This window comes from Chanos chanos, chromosome 7 (genome assembly GCF_902362185.1).
Source record: "Chanos chanos chromosome 7, fChaCha1.1, whole genome shotgun sequence".
Lineage (NCBI taxonomy): Eukaryota > Metazoa > Chordata > Actinopteri > Gonorynchiformes > Chanidae > Chanos > Chanos chanos.
The window spans coordinates 12,821,499-12,845,265 of NC_044501.1; the positions used below are offsets into that span (position 1 = coordinate 12,821,499).

Below are 23,767 nucleotides of genomic sequence, written 5' to 3' on the forward strand. Positions count from 1 at the left end.
GTCTGGTTTAATGCATTATGTGCATTGTTGGCTTCTCATTCATTGCCAGTATCTGCTCATTATTTTTTATCATTAGCAGAAACGTATTTCTTGGGGTTTTTTTTTCTTTATTATTGTTTTTTATTCTTTTTGGACATGCTGGGTGGTCAGGGGTGTCAAATAGTCCAACATGAATGAATGAATGAATAAATACCTGGCCAAATAAATAAAGTCCTGATCAGCAACTGTTACGCCCTGATCGCTGTCAGAAAGTGTGAAGCTTTGGACCATGCATGAAATTCATTGTTTATTTGATTTATTTCTGATATTTTTGAGTAGGACAGTGCAGACTGGCCCAGTTAGCCTCGTCTTATGTATTCTCAGTTTTCTACTTTTTTTAGCCATCGTATTCGTAGGTCACAGTCCAAAAGGCGAATAATGTTTTTACGATCTAGTCCCTTTTCTCACATGTGGCATATCATGGGTCCTGCAATGCTTTTCGTGACTTCCCTGGCCTTAGGGTCCCTTTTGACCTCTCTGTGATTGTGTTATTGAAGACTGGTTGACCTGCTCAGACAGGCTGGGCATTCTTTCCTTTGTTCGATGCGGAGGTCTTTTCATGCCTGTTAGGGTCAGCTTGTTAATGGTGCTTGTGTTCGAACCCCGTGTGTTTTCCATACCTGTTTCAGACTTGCTTAACTTGTGCCAAAGGCTGTTTACACTGCCGTGCCTCTCCTTCTGCAAACAGCCTGTTAATAACACAAAGAGAGAACCTCACCAGGAGTGACTGGGGTCTGGTTCTGAGTGCATCTTTTGGCAATCTCTTCAAGGCAAATGAACAACAGCTGTGCTTCTATGAGGATGCATGATAAACATTTAGTGGCTCCTTGTCGCTGGTTCTAGCATTAGTTATGAAGGCGATTGCCAAAAATGCTGTAGCAAATCTATAAAACTCTCAGTGCAGTAAAAAGAATGTTTAAAGCTAAACAAAAATAGATTGTTTTATTGGAGCACTATTTAAGCGTTTTTAATCTCACCAGGCCTTAATGCATCAATAAATGAGCGCAAGCCGTGTGGTTTGTCAGCTTTCCTATAAATATTTTAACAAGCGAAAGAGATTTTTATATTCATTTCTTTACTGAAATACTATTGTAGAGAAATACTATTGTTGAGATACTGTGCCTGTATTTACAATATTACTTGTCAGTTAAAAAAAATCTTGGCTGTCTCAGGGCCAGGAGGTCAAATCAGGGTCAAAATCATCAGGTCATCATACTGTTTTCATCCAACAAACATATATGGTAATGCTTCTTCTTTGTCAGGTCAAAGGTTGTAAGGCCCATGATGCAACGTAATGTTGATGATACTGCACCCATCATGCTTTGAGAGGAAAAGTACCCATGCTAGAATTTAGAAAAGGTTTTATATGTAGCATCATTATGCCGTATTTTTAAAAAATAATAGTACATCACAGTGACTCAGATAGAGGAGGAATGTTCACGTTTTGTGCCAAGAATTGATTACATTGTCATTGGGTAACTTGTTTGATTTATAATGAACAATAAAAACCAGGATATAACCTTCGACTTAAGTTCCTCCTCAGTTCTTATTCTCATTACAATAACTTAATAAATGTACATCAGCTCTTGCCCTGAAAACAGTGTGGAGCTCTATAGAGCCTGGTCAGAGTTCACTCTTTTATGGTGTGTGGTAGCATGTGCGTGGTATTGTTTTGTTCCATGTGGTCCATCTGTATCCCTAAGGAGTACATAGTGGTGAGGGCTGCTGTTGGCTTATGTGTGTGTGTGTGTGTGTGTGTGTGTGAGTGTGTCTGCGAGTGTGTCTCTGCATATATGAAAGTAATAGCTTTACCTCTCTTATTCAAATTAAAGTTGGAGGTTTACATTTAGCTCTGAGCTGAAACATTCTGAACTCCTGTGTTTTGTTTTTGGGGTTTTTTTTTCCGTATCCCATATTGATGTACTCAGCTCGCGTCTGCGTTCAAATTGTTCTCACAGACGTCACCTCAGGGGATGTCTGTAGTGTGTCAGAGGGTGCCAGTATATGTCTTAGCCAGTTTCTGATCTTTATTTTTCAATAAATGGAACACAGTTAGCCTGGAAATGATAAAGGAACACGTGCTTTGAGTACCACTAAGATGTGGATATACCTTTGTAACTTCCTCTGTACACGGGAAAAGTTCCCCACTGGTTTGACTGATCATGTTTGATTTTCAGTAGAGGCTCATTCCTACAAGAATGCCTTCAAAGATACTAGCTCTTCCTCTGGTGGGTGGCTCAATATCTGTTCAGACTAGACTGTTGTTGCTTGTTTACACAGTGTTTTCTGCTCCAGATGTTTTCAAAAGGACAGGTCAAAGGTTAAATCAAGACAGAGTCAAGAGAAAGGCAGAACCTTATGCGCTTGTAGACGAGTGGATATTCCTGTCCCCCCAGCTTTCCGTTTTTTCCATCGTCTTTCCCTCGTCATGTGTGCGAAGGGTTTTTTTTTTGTCTCAGGTTTGAGAGCGGCTACCAGACCATGAAACGCTCGCACTCAACTGCTTGGGTAGGCTCCATTACCGTGCATTCTGGGAATTGTTTCGACTTCACCTCTTCGACCCTGGCTCTCGTTAGCGGTGCTAATCCAGGGCAGGTCAGTGGAGAGGGCTATGGACATGCATCTTGCTATTACCCTCAGGTGGATCACAGCAGTTAATGCTTACTGATGTAACTCTCTGGTAATACTCTTCACTGCATGAAAGGGCTAGAGCATGTGTTTTTATTAGTGCTGACTCTAATGACTCGGAATGGCATACATGTCGAAAGTTGGCATTTGTACAGCAGGTGTTTAAATGACATTTTATTCTTAGAATTAGAGTCAAATGAGGCAATAAAGTCCTATTGCTAACACTGAGTTTTATGAAGGTTTTCATTCATTTGTGGAGATTTGCAGTTTTGATGATGAAATGAAAAATGTGCCTTAGTAACTGGATTGTAGTTAGGGACTGTAACTCAGTAATAAAGGACCTACTCAGTAAGACACAAACAAGTGTATCATAACTCAGGTGGTCATGAATTTAAAATGAATATCATTGTTATTAGTATTATTTTATTTTGTATTATATTTTATAAGTTATATTATTGAGCTATCTTTTGTTAAAGACACTTATTGTTCTACACTTGTTCCAGTTTGGCTATATTTCCGAGTTTGAACCCACAAGTTGTCAGAATATAAATGAGAAGAAATATGTACGAATAAAAAGTAAAATTTGCCTGCTAGCCCATTTCCATTTAGCACAGTCATGTGTTTCAGTGCCGGGAACCATCGCAGCTTTAGGCTCCAAACACTGAACCATACTTTCTCACCACTTTTGACTGGTAAGTAAATGAGTTCTGGGGGACTGTGAAAACGGTCTACGATGATGAGTTAAGTGTTTGCTGTTAAACAAAGTCCACAGAGATGCACACCTTGCCACTGTGTGTTAATAGGATTAGCTATGCTCAGTTAGCAGGCTTAGCCTGAGACTCTAAGCCTTCTACTGGGCTTCATCACCATGGAGGGTTTCCTCTTGTGCTCAGACATTTCACGTAACATCACGGTGGATTGGTTACTGGTATTCCTCGAGAGAAAGAGAGCGGGAAGGAGAGAGAGAGAGAAAAAAGCAAAAGAAAACAGTTGAGGGAGATAAGGTGTTCTTCCTTTGAACATCAAAATGAGAATAGACGCCTCCAAACAGCTAACTATCCCAGTTTCTTTCATGCTGCCAGAAGAGTCTGTTCTTGACTTGGAGGATTCTTGTCTAAGAAAACATTACAAAAGGCCATTAAGATGCAGGACTTTGCCTTTTCCCTGCCAATTTCAACAGCAGATGAAAGGGTGGATCGGTTGGTGGTGACAGTAGGCATAGCCAGTGTCCCTTCCCTATGAGATGTCTTGTAATGCTTTTACAGGAACAAGAAGAGATAGAAGAATCAAAATGCACAGTTTTGCCAGAGAAAAAAAAAAGGAAGACAGGCTTAACTTGTCTTCATTCAAATTGCAGCAGATCTTTGCAGGTAATATGGCTCTAGTATCAGGGTCAGTAGGTCTGGGCCAGTTTACCTGGACCGTCGGATACTGGGTGGTAATTTTTCAAATGCGTGTTTCAACAACTAGAGAGAGATATGCAAAATGCATAGTGTCACCGAAACTTCGGCGCTATCTAGGGCATCTATACTTCCTTTTGTTAACCGTCGGCATTTAGAAATCAAATGTGGTTTACATGCTGTTGCAAAACACTGTTCGTATGTGAACCACTTTGTCATACAAGTCAAATGAAGAGTAGCAGAGCGCTTTAAGCTCAATAGTTTGCCATATGTATGTATATAAATCAATGCAGAACCAGCTATACTCCTTGTGACTTTGATGCTACCTTACACTCTTGAAATGGAGTTGGGCAAGAGAGCTTAGTGCTCCATATTGTTCAGAGAAGGAGAGAGAGGGAATCTTTTATAAACTAACTCTAGAACAGACAATGCACATGGTATTTAGAGGAAGGCACTGATGAAATGTGGTTTGGTAGCCAGGAAGTGGCACATTGTTTACTTAGTGTGTGGAGAGGCGGTAGCGATGTGTGTTGTATGTCACATGGTGAATGACGATGATGTCATGAGTATGGGCTCCAGGGAGCTAATGCTGAGGAAATGATAACAAAAAAAGACTCTTATAACGAGGGTTGTTTTGAATGATTGTTTTTCTCACCAAAGTCCAGCATTTTACTGTTGTGCGGATGTAAATGTATCACGTGGATGAGATTGATATTTGTGCAGTAAATTTAAATTTGGAATCCTTTTCTTCTGAGCTTTGCTGAACTGCTGCTGCTTTATTCCCGCTTAAACATTCAAGCTTGTTACTGCAAGAAAACAGCAATTTTTTTCTTAGATTTTTCTCTTAGCTTGTACACAACACAATACACACACACACACACACACACACACTACAACTTTTGAAAGCGATGTGTCTTCATTTAAATGAGTTAAGCCTAAAATGAACATATGGAGATTGGTCAGCGATCCTGAAAAGGGCAGCCTTTTGACCTTTTGTGAAAAATTTGCAGAGTTATGAAGAGGTTACGCATTCCGATTTAGTCACATAGTTTTCATTGTCTGCAAGAAAACAGCACAGGATTCCACATCGATCTGTCACACAGGACCCCGATGCTTTCTTACTGCACGCTTCACCGAAATAATGATTACGACTGTGACCGTTCATCCTTACCCAAATAAGTGGGTGGATGTGAGTGAAACAGAAATGGTCAGTGATGGCATGCAGGGAGGGTGACGTCATAATGCATCAATGCATGGGTACGTTATGTCTCAGCGAAAAAGAAGATTTTTAAACAGAACGAAGACCTACCAGCTGAAAACCCAGTAAGTTATGTGTCTTAGCTTTGAATTTAGAGCCTAGAGGCACGGGGTATTTTCTCATATTTTGTCACAGTAACAGGAACAAGACAGGTCCGTGGAATACACGGGACTGGCTGTAAATGCATCATCCGCTAGGAAACATTCGCACAGCGCTTTGTACAGCCTCAGTGAAAGACTAAAGGAGGCCCCTTCAGAAATGAAATGTGATATTTCTCATTTTTCACACCTCATTTCCACACAAATGCAAGCAATAAGCGATCGCATTCATTACTGAGCATTCCGCTCAAGTCGTCAGCCGAAAAACCTAGGGTCGTGCATGATAGTAGTACTGTATAAAACATCTTCTTTCCCACAATCCAGAGCTAATTTTCCAGCGCTTTGGCAAAGTATGATTAAGTAGCACATTACAAGTTGTGCCACTGTTACGTAATAGGCTGTTCTCATGCCAAAGGTATGCTAATGCCCACTCTGGAATCTCTGGGAAGCAGATGTCCAGAGCAGTAGTTAGGGAGACAGGCTAGCCTGAAAGAAACAGAGTGATGAAGAAAAGAGAGGGAGAGACCAAGGCTGCCTACCTCTTTGTACAATAAAGAGACTATATTTAAATATTTAATTAACAGCCAGACCTATATTCTGAGGCTTCATCTTATGTATTTTAATCGGTCTGTGTTTCTTATGTTTTTCTCTCTCTAAAAGTATCCTGCCTAATATAATTTTTTTCTACAGAGAATTATAAAATCTTGTGACATTTGCATGTTGTGCCATCTGGATAGCGACATCTAACCATAACCTCCTTATATAGTTAGCTTTTCAGAGGTAGGGTTGAACCGTGCTGTATTTTGTAATATTTTATCCGTGAATTAATCATCAGCGAAAATTACAGCTGTTTTACTACATTCTAAATATGAATAATTAAAGCACAGCCCACTGGGGCAGCCGAAAGAAAACATTGATTGTTATTCGACTGTGTTTCCTGTTTGACTGAGTTCTGTTGCTGATTAAAAGGTAATGATGAAAAGAGTTTTCCTTCTCTGCAGCTGTTTGGAGACTTTGAAGAACCTAAAGCCATATATGATCAACCTCTAATCTTTCTCTCCACCTCCAAGGGCAAGGGCCATCTCTCTCTGAAACACAATAGGCTCATACCTGTGTGTGTGTGTGCAGCAAATCAGCAAAAATGTGTGTGTGTGTGTGTGTGTTTGTGTTTGTGTGTGTTTGTCAAAGGGAAAGAGGAAAATATGTATGTGTGTGGGCTTCAGCATGTGTACGTGCGTGTGCGTGTGAGTGTGTGTGTGAGTGTGTGTGTGTGTGTGGCAGAGGGAAGAAAAGAGGCAGGCAGTCAGGGAGAAAAGTGCAGAAAGAAGAATTCCATCATGAGGTTACATATTTTTCTTGGTCACCTGGCCCTGCTATTTTGTGTGTGTGTGTGTGTCCATAATGTACTGAACAATCTATAAGTCTAGTTTTTTTAACCCTTTGATGTGCTGATGTGTAGACTTTTACCATACACAGTCTTTTACCTTTACCTGGCATAACCAGCAATAGGAGTGCGTATTTCCTACACACACATTATTGGCTCTTGCGCTTGCAAATAATAACAGAAAACAGGTTTTAAAAATCTGCCAGGAGTGTTTTGTCTTGCTCTACACGTTACAGTTTTAGTTCAAAAGACGACTTCTGATTTTATGTTGACTGTCGATTTTGAGTTGATTTCTTTCCATTTTTGTACTGTCCAAGATAACGTATGATTTTGCAAACATTAGTGTTGACATTATTGAATTCTTCGATTATCTTGGCCTTCGTTCATTAATCCCCTAAATAATCTCTCCGTTTCCCCTCATTTAGCCGCATAGCATCTGCAGGGTGTCTGCCCACACAACCCTGGCAAGCGTCCAGGCGTTGCCCCCCCCCCCACCCCCCCCTCTCGACAATTGAGGCATGACCATAAATAAACCTTAAGAACCACAGTGAACACAGTTAACACCCCCCCCCCCCCCCACACACACACGCACACACACACCCCTAGTCCTCAACTCATTCACTCACCCATTCAAACAGCTTAGCAAAGCCCACCTCTACAGGCCAAACAAGAGTAAGGCCTGCTGGATTTTTGGGCTGATGTTGTGTTTTTTTTTTTTTTTTGAGGTTTCAGTATGGAGCCTACGGGCTGTACATGCTCATTTATAATTGTCCTTCCAGAGCCTATAGGAATATCCCTTCGGTCGCTGTGACACAGATCCCACAGCGTTACGATCGCCCGTACCCCCCCCCCCCCCCCACCCCCCACACACACATTCTTCCTCTCCTTTCTTTGGCTGTTATGAAATCACATGACAAATGAACTGACATTGCAATGACATGCTGTAATTTGTGTTGGCTAGCTATGGACAGACTGTAAAGAGTGAGCATGCATCCCTATTCAGAGGTAATTGGTCTTGACTGGCTATGATTGGCCATAAATTGAGATGACAAAGTGGCGTGCCAGGGGCTGGAGGGACGCGGGATTGGAGATGTTTTCACGGCGCGCCCACAGGCATTCTCCGCAAATATTTGTTGGACTTGCCTGATAGTTATGCCAAGTGTCTTTGAATGCATTAAACTGTCATCGACGGGGAGAAGGAACAATTATTGCTAAATATGTATGTGTCTTACGCTGTAGTTATCTGTCGCTCAATCTTTGTTTTGTTTCAAGCGGGTATGAGAAGGTCAAAATGGAGGTATGGTGTGTGTGTGTGTGTGTGTTAAGACCTAGCAGCTGCAATTTTTGACCTGTTTTTTTTTCTCCTCCTCAAGTAGATTCCTTTGTTATTTTCTATCTGGCGCTAAAATCCCCTCCACAGAAATGTCACGAATTTGAATCTTTTTTTCTTTTTGCATCTCATCTGTTGACCTACCAGCACCTGATAATACTCTGAACTGAAGAGCTGAACAGTTCGCTGGTCTCCTGGCATTTTCCTCCTTTTACAAATCATTGAAAACAATTCATGCTATATATTGTAATCATTAACCAACTTCATTAGCTCACTCCAATGTTGATTTCCAGCATGAGGGATTTACTGTTGGGCATGCAAAGAAAGATTACACACATTCCTTGGCTGTGGAGGTCTTGGCTAGGGAGAGAGAGAGAGAGAGAGAGCAAGAGTGAGAGAGAGTGGGAGAGAGAGAGAGCGAGAGAGAGAGAGGGGAGGGGGAGCTTGCATTTTGACTGAAGAGGAAAAATACAAGAGAGAAATTAGATTTACAGTGTGGGTTTTAATGGTAGATCAAGATTACTCGACAGGTACAAAAAGTTCTCTGAGTAATGGCAAATTCTTCACCTCATCGTTATTTAGCAATTACATTCAACAACCTTATTGATGCTCAACAGCTGAGGGACTTTTAGCTTGTCCCGAACTGAACCTCTGCACAAATTTCTTTGCTTACTTGTCCTCCAGTTTCACACCCTCGACCTAACATAGTTTACGACTTTTGTTTAGTTGTTAGGCTTTTTGACGTATCTTAACACCAATGTTACATAACTGCAACACCATCTTATTTTGCTGTGTGGGGACTCCAAGTCATGATCTCCAGGTTTTTATTACTTCCAGATTTTGATGGTCAGAGTTGTAGTGGTACCTGCTTTGTGTTCAAACTCAATTTCCTGTCAATCACCACCAAGGTTTCTTTGAAGCCACAGATGCACATAATTTGCTTCAATTTTCAAAACATGATTACATAACTAAAATTGTAACTACAGACTCCCTAAGGGGGTTTGTCTTGAGCTGGCATTGGACTAAAATCGCAATTAGCTTCATTCCCGAAGGATCTGCGTTTTGTGTGTAGACATGGGGCAAAATCTGACATCTCTCCATTGTCTTCCAGTGGAAAGAGCCAATTAGCTCTTTACTGTTGACAAAGCAGAGAGCAGGCCCCTGTCCTCTGTTGACGGGGAAATGGATGGGCAGCGGCAGGTGGAAGTTCTATTAATCTTCTTCCTCTGACAGCTCAACGAGTGCCGTTGGCGGCGTAATTGCTGCCAGATGTGAACAGCGGTGACGTTCCAGCCCCTGCAAGTAATCCATTACTCAACTGGTCGGATGCCACCTGTAGAAAAAAAAAAAAAAAAAACTCAAATTGCAATGGGAACATTCCTCTGGTGTGTTTGTGTAATGTATACCGCTTTCTCCACAGTTACTGTACCAGTCTCTAACCAAATGAAGACCAACCCCCACCCCCCCCCACCCCAAGCACACATACCCTGCGAAACACTACCCCTTCCCCACCCCTCTCACAGCCCACCCCCAGAACCCCAGATGTGCTCGTCCTGAATCGTCCACCGAGTATTATGGGTGCAGACGTGTTTGTGTCGAGAGCAGATGTGCTCGTTATGCGAGCTGACTGCGTTGCTCTTTATGGGAGACTTTATTTTACATATCTACACGGGCTTCACATAAATCCTTTGCCTTGGATGCAGATTCACCGTATGAAAAAAGGGTTTACGCCAGGTGAGCCCTCTGACTTTGCAGCTCACTTGTAATATCCCTCATGATGTTAACTGTGGTAAAGAATTGGTGCTTCCCTTAAGGTCTCTGTGAGTCAGTGAAACGATTAGACTTCCAAACAGATGAACATTTTAGGTAAACAAAGGAGCGTAACATTATCTGTTGCGTCTCTCCAGGCAGCTACTGATGACACGGGGGACCATAAAAATGATAGTGACCTGTAAACGGTCTCATAAAACACTAGGTCGAGAAATAATTTAACTGCGATGCGCTGTGCAGCAGTTTACAGGGCCAATCCAATTCTATAGCTGCTGCTTCTAACGCTAACAGTCACGCGGATGAGCAGAATCTAGTCATAGCAATCCTTTTACATCATTCCTCTCTTTGCCTCCTGGCATACCTCTTGGCACGTATGCCAGTTCTGTCGAAGGCATTGATTGTTTGGGTGCCTGCATTCCTAATTGACAGGGGGCGTGATCTTTTGTCCTGTGTATGTATGTCACTATGGACATAGTTTTCCAATACATGTCAGAGTTGTTTCTGCCACTCGGTCGCACAAAAAGATGTTTTGCTTGGATAGCTGTCCCGTACCAGTGATCTGGATGATGTGTTCTGCAAATGTGTTCTCCGTTTAAAAAAAACGCGTGGACCGCTCCGGCCAGAACTTTACTTCAATTATATGGATAACGGAGAAAAAAAAAAAAAAGGAGGAAAAAAAAAAAAACGTCCAATTCGTCATATTCTTCGGTTGTTTTGCCCCACTCAAATTAGAAGACAGAGGAGCCGAAGGTATAACCATTTTAAACCATTTCTATTTAATACTACTTTCCTTTTGAGAGACTAAGAACTCTCACGCAGTTGGTTTAATTTTCTAAAGTTAATGAAACTAATCATCAAAGCACAAATCTCAAAATGAGCACAGACATATGGTGTCCTCTGTGTGGGAAGGGGTCTGTGTGCAGCTGGGCCAGAGAGCAGATGTGTCTTTATGAGGCCCAGGCACATGTTCATGATTCTTCCTCTGTATAACAGAACTTGTCACCACGACTAGTTTACGTTTACAGACTTCGCTCAGAAGCGTTTCTGTACGGCCCCGAGGAGAACGTCAAACTTTTCGTCAAAAACCGTTTCCCAAAAGACTCCGCTGGTTTATATGTTGTAGAAAACAATGCAGTTCATCATCAAGCGGTTGCTCTAATCATTGTTTTTTTGGGGTTTTTTTTGTTTTTTTGGAGTTATTCATAGGAAAAATAGCCCTGTTTTTGAGACTTCTCCGTTCACATTTTTGAGGAATCGAATAAATTAGCAGTGCTAAAAAGGTTGCGCGGGTATGATCCTGTGTCGTCACAATCGCCGCTGAGTTCCTCTCTGTCGGAGTTGTCAGTGGCTCACATCTTCAATTCGACAAAAAAGACTGAGTCAGAGACCGAACAGGAATAACCATGAAACTCAACAAAGAAAAACACCTGAATCCAGATTCATTCAGTCAAAGCAGAACAGAGCTTCCACAGTACATAGAAGGTTTGCTACACGACCATGTAGACCACCTATCTTGCTGTGACCCGTGGCCTATTGCGGAGGGTCGTCGTGGATGGGTCATTGACCTTCCATTACTTGTGTTTGAGGATCTGAGCAGTTTCCATGGGAACCTCGATACAGATCTTGCTATACTTACACCACTGTGTATCCGTGACCATGGAAACAAACATTTTTTAACGCCTCATATTGCACGATTTGTCCTCGTTATTGCATAACCCTCCAAAACGCTTGTAATAATTGTGCTGTCATGACAACCAGTTGATGCATAGTGACCATTCGGTAATTTGTTGACTGCACAGTAAGCCTTCCGTGATGGCCTCTCTGGAATAGCATCTGCATTACATTATTTGCAGGCTGCTTTTTTGTGTGCGTGTGTGTGTTTTTTTTTTGTCACATTATTGTTTAACTATGCAGTCCACAGTTGAAATACAGCAATCAAATCGTTGGCTTGCGTTCTGGTTTACCATGGTGGCTGATCATGTGTTGTGATTGGGGTCACTGGTTCAGGGCCTCCTGCCCCTGATGTGAGGATTTCATTCCAGAATGGGATTAAACAGCAAATTAGCCCCACCCCCCGCCCCCCCTGCCCCCATCTTTAGAGAACTATGGAAGGAATACAATTGAACCATTTCACCAAAGTGTATCGGTAAGTTGTTTGTCTGGTTGACACAAATAGACCACTGACCCAGTACCCCTCTGTACTGTACTCTTCCAGCAGACAGGAACTATGTGGGTAAAATGTGAGTTGGTTCGGATGTGAAATGTACAGCGTGTGCGTTGTGTGTGTGCCCTCTCCCAGATCTGAAATGAACTTAAATACAGAGATCAAGTCACAGTTCAGCTATGTGGCAGCCAAAGCAATGACTTAACACCAGGATGTTTTATCATGCTCAGTCAAGAAGAAACACCCCCCCCCCCCTTTTTTTACAGGCATTTGAAATCACAGCTACTCTGAGGTACAGGGGAGAGAACTGTTACATTTGGTAGAAAACATTTATGAATATTGGGTTAGATATCCCCCAAATGTTATGTGAATGAGTTATAATAGTGTGTGTGTTTGGGGTGGAATAGGTGACATATAATTTTATTGGAGAGAATGGTGTGACTCAATTACTGCAATAGGAGAGACAAAACAAGATTACGGTTAGATAACAAGAGGGAAGAATAACAAGATCTTGACATAAGGAATATTTTGTTGTAATGCAAATGGAATAACTATATTAAAGCTCTGTCAACGTGAGAGGGTATAAATAGTCAAAGGAGAAAATAAACCTCATTCCATCTGCTGATTAGTAGCTAGGCTCTATGTCTTACAACCAAATATTTCAAACTCTTGTTATTATTTTTTTCTTCTTCAAATTTTGTACATCAATCTGGAGCAGTTTACGGGCAAGGTGTTCATTAGTGGTTTTGTTTTGTGTCCTGTTATTATTTGTTGCCAGGATACTAATGTGTGTTTTTTTTTGTTGTTTTTTTTGTAAGATCTCATGAATGGTCTTCCATTGATCTTCCATTATCCATTAAGGGCAACCCATTCTTATGGTTATCATAGTGCATGGAAGTAGTTAAAGGTACATAGCGATCTCGTGTTTTATGGGTCAAAGGCCTTTCAGGCCCCAAGGGCGGAATGGAGGAAACTGTAGCTCATCTATTGTGAGTGGGGAGCAACCGAGGAGATCTAGTCAGATGAGGAGCAGCCCAGAGAGGGAAAAACATCCTCTCCGGCCTCAATAGAGATAAACAAATGACATCACTCCACAATGTTGCGTCTTGATTTTATGTGATGTATGTATCTCCTAAGGAAAATTGCAGAATGGAGGATGAGAATACTCTGAAACCAAATGAAGACGTGTGCGTTGTTTGTGCAGAGTTTTTGATGTCCCGACCAAGGACCAGAGCATCGAGTCCACAGGATGGGAAAACGCTTGGTGCACGTTGAATCGTGGCTCAGAGATTTACGCTTCGCTGGAGAGCGGTTCGCTCTCGCCCAACTGGCTTTCTCTCTTTCTGCTCTCTCTCTCTCTCTCACTCCCTCTTCTCAAAATTGGTCCATGGCTATGCCCCTTTGACTACCAGACCCCCACTGACTCCTACATCTGTGTGTGTGTGTGTATGTGTGTGCGTGCGTGTGTGTGTGTGTGTCTCGGATGAGTAAAGAGGATTGTGCTAGAAGAAACCACTAGCTAAAAGGAGACATAAGTGCATAAGTGTTCAGTTGCCCCTTGGGCAAATGAATTGTGTTATTTTTTCAAGCCCCAAAACACTCCTCGCCACCAGCTCCTGATTAAGGAGCATTTAAAAAATGGACAAGCTTGTCTTCACGCAGCTGTTTCGGGCTTTCTACACTGACCTCTTGTTTTTCTTTTTCTTCTTCTTCTTTTTTTTTTTTTTTTTTTCCAGTCCCAAGTTTGACCGTGTGGTTACACACGTGCTCTGTGAGTTTGTCCTGTCTCATCTCTCACTGGGCCGCTGGCCTCAGTGCTGGACAAGGATCCTCTTCTTGCTTCACCAAAATCCCCAAAGACGCTTAGCGTGCAGGGTCTCTCGGTCCTTTCTGTTCGGTCATTTTAGACCGCTGCATCGGTATCAAAACAAGAGAGGCCTCATGCGAAAATACTAAAGCAGACATGTTGGAAAATTGAAGCACACGTGCTTCACAAATGTTTTGCCCGTATAAATGCAAATGAAAGGAAAGTAAACATATATGACTAATGACTAATGCCACTTATCCTCTTACAGTGGAACACTCCTGCAGACTTGGAGTTCGGTGCTGATAGCTGATACTTTTTTTTTTTTCCCCACTTGCTGCTGTTTCGGATGATTTACCACTAATTCCTGCTAATGTCATCGTTAAGGTTTAGTAGTAGCAGTATTAGAGGGAGTAGGAGTGTATTGGTACACTGGTAAATTTATCTGATTACATTATCACAGTTTCAGCTGTCCTCCCCCTCAGTAAATGGGCTGTGATGGTAGTGGTGAAGTTCCCTGATCTAAGCCAGAGGAGATAAAGGAATTCATGATGGGATCAGCATAAATCGTTGTCTCTCTCTCTCTCTATCGCTCTCTCTCTGACACCCTTTTTGCCTTCCACCCGTTCTAATACAGCACAGCTACCGATGATTGTCCATAAAATTTATAATGTGTGTATGTTCGAGATGAAGAGGATTCGTACTGGTTCATTTTATACTGCTTCTTTTGTACTGGCATGTGTGTAACTTTTCCTCATGTGGTTATTGATTTCTGTACCCTGCGAAAGAAAATTGCAATAACAGCTTTAAAATGAAAAAGGAGCAGTGTAACAAAAGAGAGCGATGGCATGTTTACTCATCTATATGATGTAGTTGAACTGTTTTCTTCCAGAATCCTCTTGGACATTCATGAATGTTTTTCCATCTATACCAGATGTTCAGTGTTCCCTCTGCGTAGCAATTCATATGAAATAGAATAGCATAGGACAGAAGAGAACAGAACACCACTTAACAAAACAACACAGAACAGAACACAGCCACCACCACCGCCGCAACGGAACTTAACCGAATGGAACCGGTTCGAACTGATCGGGACAGTGTGGAACCACACCAAATCAAATAGAACATAACCACGCATTGCAGTGACAGTGTTACGAGTTGAACCACTGGTATTTAGACCGGCGACTGTCCTCTCTTCTCTCCTAGGGTGATTACACCTGGAACAGCCTGTCTGGTAGGACCGTGCGGCTCAAACCTGTGGCCATCCAGAGCATGTCGGAGCTGGAGAGAGCGAGGCTGCAGGAGGTGGCCTATAATCGGCTTCAGCAGGACTATGACCTGGGCTGTCAGATCACCATCCCCAAAGGTAAATCACACATCCGGTTGACGCTATCAGCCACACAGAGGATGCCTCTTTCAGGCCTGCTAATGTCATTATGCTCATAACTGTCGCTGCTCAGGACGTGATTCGGTGATGCTTTGAGCCGGATGCTACAAGCTGCTAACCAGCGCTTCATCTGGCACTGACCTGTGACATTCAGCATTTTTTTTTAAATTTATTTGAGGAGTTTAAACAGATCCTTCTCACGTAAAATATCTAGCTGCTCCATCCAACGTAACCAAGGAAGATCTAACATGGGTTATTTAAGAGGGCCTTATCTTTTTATTAAAATCATTTTTTCCTCAGATGTTTTTTTGATAGAAAAATGATATTATAATATAAGTAACACAATATAGCATGTCTAGGTTTTCGTGAGATGAATTCTACGTCACTTTGCAAACAGTCTCCTGCAACATGATAACTTGTGAAAGCAACAGCGCCCTATTTTGCTTTGCAAATCAGAGAAAATCTCATCAAAATTCTTAGGATGTGTAATAAATCACACTTCAGTCACCCAAGAACAGACCCTTGTTCTTTTGAAGAGAAACAGTAATGTTACATGTATATATGAATACATATATATATATTCATATATGTATGTATGTATGATGAATGTATGTATGTATACACACACTGTATGAATGTGTGTGTGTGTGTGTGTGTATATATATATGTGTGTATATATATATATATATATATATATATATATATTTTATTATTTTTTTCTTTCTTTTTTTTTTCTTATGTACTCACCTTCCTTCCCATTTTAGAGTGGTGTGGTTTATGAGCAGTGTAGGTTTATGAATATTGTAGCAGGTGTTAGCTATCTCAAAGAACTGTAAGGTCAGGGAGACTATCTCTTCTCTGATCTCTTGGTGTTAACAGGCCAGGGTCGCGCCCCAGGCGGTCTGCTTCCTGTCACTGTCTGCGGCGTGTGACTCTCACCATTAACACTTCTCCTTTCTCATACACGCAAACAGAACCGATGGATCGTGCACAGTCCTTTATTCCTCCGTTTAAAAGAGCGCGCTAAAGAGGAATGTCACATTGAAGCAGCTTATTGTTCCATGGACAGGATAAAGCTTGTGCTCTTTTTTTTTCAGGTTTTGGAATTAGCAATTCAATAGGAAAGAACAACCGCATATGCTTAAAGATAGACCGATGATTCATGTTCCCCACAAGAGGAACTGTTTACCGTAGAAATTACATCTGGAAAAAACATCTCTGTTTTGTGTTTAATCTTTCTGTAAAAGCTTATGTACTTTTTTTTTCCTCTGTTGCCATGACTCTTTCAAAGATGGCCGATATATAAAAAAAAAAGCAAAAAAAAAAAAAGCATCCCTCTAGGAGCTGCCTGGATTTAACCGAATCCGGGATCAGGATCAGACTTTGTCTGTAAGTCAGACGGGAGACATGGTGTAGGTGACAAGCTTCCTGTCTGAGAATGTGCAGCTTCAGTTGCACTCCTAGTCACGCACTTTAGGAGGTTCATATACAAGCCAGACTCCACATTCCACAGCTAGGGTTATATCTATCCAGAAAATGATTTAATGTACGAGCCTGTGTTTCTTATTAACTCCAGAACCCTACGTGTTGATGATGTATCACACCACGAAAAGTGTGGTTTCTTTTCTTTTTTCTTTTTTTTTTGGGGTCTTATGTGCTCTGTTTGGTTTTGTTATTTGTCTTATGTTTGGCAGTGGTTTAGCCCGTCGCGCCTTGACGCTCGGAAAGCACATTCAGAGAGACAGAGGAGAGAAAAGCAAATGTTGCTTTGGATGATTTCACATGTCGTTGAACTGCTGCGAGAGAACCAGAGGTTCCTGGGTTTTCCATGCAGCCATGCGATCCGTTGAACAAGAATCCAAACCATTTCCTCTCTTTCTCTCTCTTCTTTTTTTTACTTTCTTTCTCCATTGCTTTTTCTGCTTGCTCCCTTGCTATTTGTAATATTCCATCATGGTTTGCAGGTGTAGTCAAAAATATATGAATCTTAAACTCAATCTTATACTAAAGTTGTTTCCTTCTGTAGGGCAGATATAGGCTATTTGGCAAGTGAAAACATGACTGAAACCAGCTAAGGGGTTATTTCACGCAAAAAAAAAAAAAAAAAAAAAACGCCCCAAAAACTCATGAGTAACATCTGTCCTTTATTTAAACTCATACTCCAAATCTGCATGCTGGATAATTCTTTTATGTCAAGATCTGATATCTATCAAGAAACAGTTTGACTTAACCTTAAATATTTAAGTGTCGAAGTGACAACCATTTCTGTTCAAAGAGTTTCAAATGATTGATCTTAGATGGTCTACTAGGTGCCAGAGCTTTGCAGATGAAGTGTGATATTTCAGAACTTCAGTGCAGGCCACGTTTCAGAGGAATCTCATTTTCCATTAGCTTCAGCACGTTTCAGGTCACACCGAGGTTAGTGTAGTGACTGTGAGATTAGACACCAGTAAATCTCCCCTGGCTATACTCTCCAAGCAAATAAAAGTTTATATACTAGATTATGAAGAAATCAGAGTGTTGTCAGTGAACCGATCCAACTACTCGATCAAACTTTTGACATATTTCTGGTGGAATTTAAAAAAAAAAATGTATATAGGACGTATCTTGCCTGCTAAATAACTGTTTATTGTTCTTATGTAGCTAAAGTAAATAAGTCTAGCCCTCAACTCATCAGAGATATATAAATATAATTCATGTGTTTATCGCTGCACATTTTTCTTAAACATTTTGTATTTGATCACGTTCCAGCATATTCACTAACAAATCAGTATAGGAAATGCCAGTGCTGTGTGTAAATGAGAGAGAGACATATTTAACCCACTGAAGCAATATCCACTACCTCATCAACATAGCTACACTTTGTTGACTTGACAGAGGTCACAAAAAATTCAGTGGAGGACTAGCGGATGTTGAAGCTAACAGAAATATTGATACTCATTCGAATTCAAAGTCATGCAGAGTGTGTTATATGTGATGTTGTACTTTGTGTGTTTTGATAGATGGACAGAAAAGGAAGAAATCCCTGAGGAGGAAGCTGGATTCCTTGGCTAAAGAGAAGAACAAAGACAAGGGTGAGTTCTAATGTTGTCATTGCAGAAGCGCTTTGGGTTCAGAATGACGTCACGTTTCGAACGACTTTGAATTTCAAATCTTTTCTGTAAGTAAACATTTTTGAAGGTTCTCTTACTAGTTCTGTAAGACCCAGCAGTTTCTGACACAGCCTATTCTGGAGTTAGGTCTTTTTTTTTTTTTTTTTTTCCTAGCGACCATATGTCTCCTGGAGGTTGGGAAGGCTGTGACTAGTTTCTCCCAGTTAAGATTTTTACTTTTATGGGTTTTCTCCTCACTTGGGTGATTTAGATGACTTTCCCAGCCCAAGCAAGTTTCACGAGAGAGTTTCACAAAGCTCCTCATTTGTCTCACCCACCCCCCCGACAACACCCCACCCCCCGCCACCCAGCCCCACCCCCAGGTGAATTGTCTGCCCGTGGAAGTAGCATTTAACTACCAAGATATATTTAGAAAAATGGACCAAACTCCTTGTAAGGGGACACAGCTCAAAAAACGAAACAGTTCACCGCAGACGGCATATTTGGCACAGTGTCCAGATCTGATGGAAACGAATGAAAACGGAGAGAAAACCCACAATGTCCCACGGTTTGTCCTCATGTTATGTCTGGTTGCCCACCAGTTTATGAACCGGGATTACAGTTGTAGCCGAAGACATCATTTATTTTTTGGACAAATGTAAACTGTCGGCATAAACAGTTTTATGCTGTGTCTGGAGTATGCGGGGAAACAAAATGGTTTTTGTGTTAACAAATGATTAAATATGATGAGATTTGTGTTCATTTTGCATCACCGGAAAAATGATGGGAAGGCTTTTTTTTTTTTTTTTGGTGCATGCTCACTGAACTAAAACATAGCGTTAGAATTTTAGCAGAACCTCCCCCATTTACCCTCAATTACAAATACCCCGGTTCTTTTTAATGGTTCTATAACATGTCTTGTCTTGAATTTAATCCTTCCCTTCCAGAAGCAGTCCCTTTAATTCGGCACACGCTCGTGCTCATTAAGTTATATATTTGGCTGTATGTGGAAACGATCAAAAAAAAGTAGAGAAACCTTTGATATGGCTTTTCCCTAGTAGAGGCTTAATGCTCTGGTAGCGAGCTGGGTTTGGGACCATTTACTTGAGCAGTCTGTCTCTGTTCTTTCTCAAACACGGGAGGATCAGAGCCCGTTGACAGAGGAAAACATGTGGCCTTTGATCTAGCTCACTGACGTTATGGCTTTTTCACAAGCCGTCGGTCCATACCTCCACAGCCTGTTATATATACAGACTGTATATACAGTTCTAAAAGGGAATAGCTTTAAGAGGCGCTGTGTGTGTGTGTGTGTGTGTGTGTGTAGCACCTTTGCAAACATGCCAACAGGAATGCAGTATATACACTCCTCTGCAGATCCAAACCCCTCAAATGGCTGCTCCTCCTGGAATTTGATCATGCACAGTCTAGTACTGTTTGCTGACAGAGGAATGAAATTGGATTAATGTGCTTCTAAATTCTTCAGAAAGAAAGTAAAAAAAAAAAAACAAAAAAAAAAACGAAAGGGCTTAGGACTGCTTTTTGCATCTGTCAAAAAAAAAAACCTGTCGCCTGATTACGAGGGGGGGGGGTTTGACCTTGCGGATATACGGGACCAGTTTAACTTCCTTGTAATTAAGTCGATCTTTTTTCTGTCACCTCTGTCACTCGCACGTCTTGATTTTTCTCAGACAACTTCCTTCTCCGTTGTGTCCTTCACCTGACTTTATCCTCTGGTTAATCTCGTGTTAATCTTACCGATCTCTCCCTCGTGCTTTTACAGAGTCTTCTCCCCAGGCCTTTGGTATACCTCTATCACAGGTGATCGCCAACGACCGTACACACAGACAGCGTCAGGATGGGCAGAGACAGGACACGTCTCCCCGGGAGGAACACAAAGACTCCAGCGACCTGGTTTCCTCCATACTGCAGTTTGCCACCAAGAGACCCACAAAGGAACTCTCCAGCAGCAACTCCTCCCTCAGCTCCACCTCCGAGACGGCCAATGAGTCCACTTCGCCGAACACGCCCGAGGCTGCCCCGCGGGCACGCAGGAGGGTGAGGAGTCTTGTCGCGTTACGGGACGCCATCAATCATATTTTCCTTCTGAGGATATTATTACTCACAACATTATACACTCTAGACATGCTTAGTTTACGGTAGTAACTTTAGTCAAAGGTGACCTTGTCATGAAGTCAAAACAGCTTATGCTGATTTCTATTACACCTGTGAGATACTTCAACAACATTTTTGTGTTTAGGCTCACTACACATCGCTGTAGGCTCCTGACAGAAGATCAAATAAAATGCCATCGTTACATATGCGAGAACATGACTTACAGCATGTGTTTTTTTGAAGCTCTGCCCAGTAACAGCTGGGCAGTAACAAGTTTCTTAGTACATTCCAAAAATACACCGAGTTCAAGTTCAAATGATGTGCTTAATCTCCACCGAGCTTCATCAGAGTCCCGACCGGGGCCGTGTAAAGTGGGGCATTAAATGATTGTGTTTTGTCTCGTCTGGGCAGGGAGGTATGTCTGTAGACTCCATCACTGACCTGGACGATAACCAGTCACGTCTGCTGGAGGCTCTGCAGCTGTCCCTGCCAGCCGAGACGCCCAGTAAAAAGGAGAAGCATCGAGACAAGAGGCTGAGCCTTAACCCCATCTACAGACAGGTGCCCCGTGTGGTGGACAGCTGCTGCCAGCACCTGGAGAAATACGGTGGGCACCCGCCCAGTAACCTTAGAGACGGGATTCTGTCCCTCTTCCATTCCTTTTATATCCCTCACGAACAGGTTTTTCTCCGAGTCTCAAGGACAGGAGTCTCTCAGTGTCCGCGGAACAGCATTCTTTAAGTCGCTTTTGTTCGGCGGTTTCCCGACTTTCTCTTTCACGGCACTGCCATGAAAATTGCTTGCTTGCTTGTTTAAAGCATCCTTCTTATTTATTTTGGCTGAAACTTCATTACACATCAGTAATGCTTCCATGGCTCATTAATAGTGGATGATAAACGTATCGCGTGATAAATGTTTCCCACCGTGTAAAGAGTAATTGGCGATCGTAACGCGTTTATCATATTTTGACATATCGAAGTTTGTACTGGATCTTCTTCGCAAGTTCTCTCAGTCGTTATGTTAATATTTTTTTTTGTGATTTCCCTTCCGTTACGTCGGAACTGTAATTGTTCGACACCACGTTTAGATTTTTCTTTGCTTCCTTCTATCTCAGGCCTGCAGACTGTTGGAATCTTCAGAGTGGGAAGCTCCAAGAAGAGAGTGAGACAGGTGAGAATAGACAGAGTGATGGGTCCACGTCTCCTACACCACATGACACAAAGCTACACCGCACGGCACAAAACTCAACAGTTTTATGGCGAACTAGCCTCATGCAGCTCTTTCTGTCTCATGTTATTGTTCCTTTGAGACTCATTCAGATGTTAAATTGCTTTGTGAAATTATTCCCTTGGTTTGCATTCAAAGCTACAGTAATTCACCTCCGCTAAAATTATAGCCCTCTTATAATAAACAGGACTTCAGCAGCATCTATTCACTGTCGTTCAAGTAGCTTAGGCAGGTTTGTCTGGCCTTGAGTGCTCTTGTCTTTGAAACCGTGTCCAAGCTAGTCAAAGCGAGCTCTGCTTTATAATGGGACATTGTTATTTAAGCTTTTCAGTTGTCTCACAGATCCCAAGCTTGATTCTCTCTTACTGTTCCATCGTGAAGTGGCTCTGTGCTTTCCTGTGCATTGTTTGGTCTCTTTCAAACCAATTTCTATTTAGCATTCAGAAAGTCCCTGTGTGTGTGTGTGTGTGTGTGTGTGGGCGTGTGTGTGTGTGGGCGTGTATGTGTTTTGTGATGCGTGTTTGTGTTTAGAAGACTGATATAGGGTTATATGTTGTTTATAGCAACGCCTTTATATGAAGAGAAAATAGGTTGCAGGAGAAGTGTATCATGTACAGAAACAGTCAACAATGGAAACTAGTCCAGGAAGGCATGCAAAAGATTAGTCCACTGGATTCATTTTCATTCCGCTGATTTTGGTGTAAACACTGGCTTTTAAAAGCTTTTGTGAGTATTCCCTGGAGATGATACATGTAAAATGATCTATTGACATAGTTTATAACATCAGAGAGTAAAATGGTAAAGTTGGGCATATCCACTGTTGAAACGTACTGTAATATATGCTTTTTTTTTTACGTCTGATAAGAACAGACTGCTTTAATGTATGGACACTGGTGTGAAGGAGCCCCATTTAAAATCTGTAACATGCCATTTTGGAGAGGTCACGCGGCTTTTTTTTTTACGTTTCGCTTATAAGCCGAACCTCAACAATGACTTTCCTGCTAGCGTCCTTCATTTCACAATTGTTCTGCACAACAGTGGACGATTTTATCTTTCATTCACATCAGTGCCAGCTTGTTTCATACATGAGTGGCATAGAGTGTTTCTTTTTTCTTTTCTTTTCTTTTCTTTTCTTTTTTTTTTCATCGGCAAGGCAAGGTTTCCATCAGCAGTTCCTTTTCCAGAAAAGTTCACTCTATCTGAAATTAGTGTGTATTTTTCCTTTGGAATGCTAGCTACCATAATCCTGTTTCACTTCACAAACATTCGTCACATTGTGGCTTTGTTTAAATCACACCTTTCACAAAAATCCCCCGTCTTATTGCACAATACGCAAACTTGTTTCATGGAGCTACAATCCGGTCATGGAGTCATATTGCAATGGAAGTAGGATAATATTCCAGACGGGAACCTGTTTGACGAGGCTGAGCCGTGAGAGAGACTTCCTCGACAAGATCACACAGTTTGAAGGGAGCGTTGTTTTCGTACTAAGACCAGTGGAAATTCCTCTTTTTTTCAGCACCATTTAAAAACCCTATATTCCTCAGTTGGGGAATAAGTATTAATATAACCGTGCTCGTTTGACTTCAACTCAAACACTTCACGACTTGGAAATGTTATATAAATTTACTTAACAGCAAGCACTGTATTTCTGTAGTTTATCAAAGTTTCATGCAAAGCTTAGACAGTTGTTAATGCAGTCATTAAGGCTGAACCTGTGGTTAGATGCTTGTTATGCACTGAAACAGAACTGACTGGGTCATTGTTGTTATCTCTGTGAGCTGTTCTCCTCTGTTGCTCTACTCATTGTTGAACCACTGAACCCTGTGGCGTGTTCTGCCTCCTGAACCTGCTCTGTGTGTTCAGGGTTGGCTGGTGGACTAGTGGGTTCAGATGTTTGGTTCGACCACATGCTGAGATCACCAAAGCATGAATTCTCGCCTGTGGTCACTTTGTGTGTTAAATACCAACCCTATGCTCCCTATCCAACCCCCCCCCCCCTTTTCTCTCTCTCTCTCTCTCTCTCTCTCTCTCTCTCTCTCTCTCTCTCTCCCTCTCTCTCTCCCTCTCTCTC

General features: G+C 41.8%; 1 protein-coding gene across 1 annotated transcript in view; it reads left to right on the forward strand.

The window, feature by feature from the left end:
- Window positions 1-23,767, forward strand: part of LOC115817003 (rho GTPase-activating protein 6-like) — a 60,607-nt gene that overhangs the window by 29,960 nt on the left and 6,880 nt on the right. Inside the window, exons 2-6 of the mRNA XM_030780219.1 lie at window positions 15,082-15,241; window positions 18,265-18,336; window positions 20,135-20,409; window positions 20,878-21,073; window positions 21,581-21,636. Coding sequence (XP_030636079.1) covers window positions 15,082-15,241; window positions 18,265-18,336; window positions 20,135-20,409; window positions 20,878-21,073; window positions 21,581-21,636 — 759 coding nt within the window. The remainder of the gene's footprint in view (window positions 1-15,081; window positions 15,242-18,264; window positions 18,337-20,134; window positions 20,410-20,877; window positions 21,074-21,580; window positions 21,637-23,767) is intronic.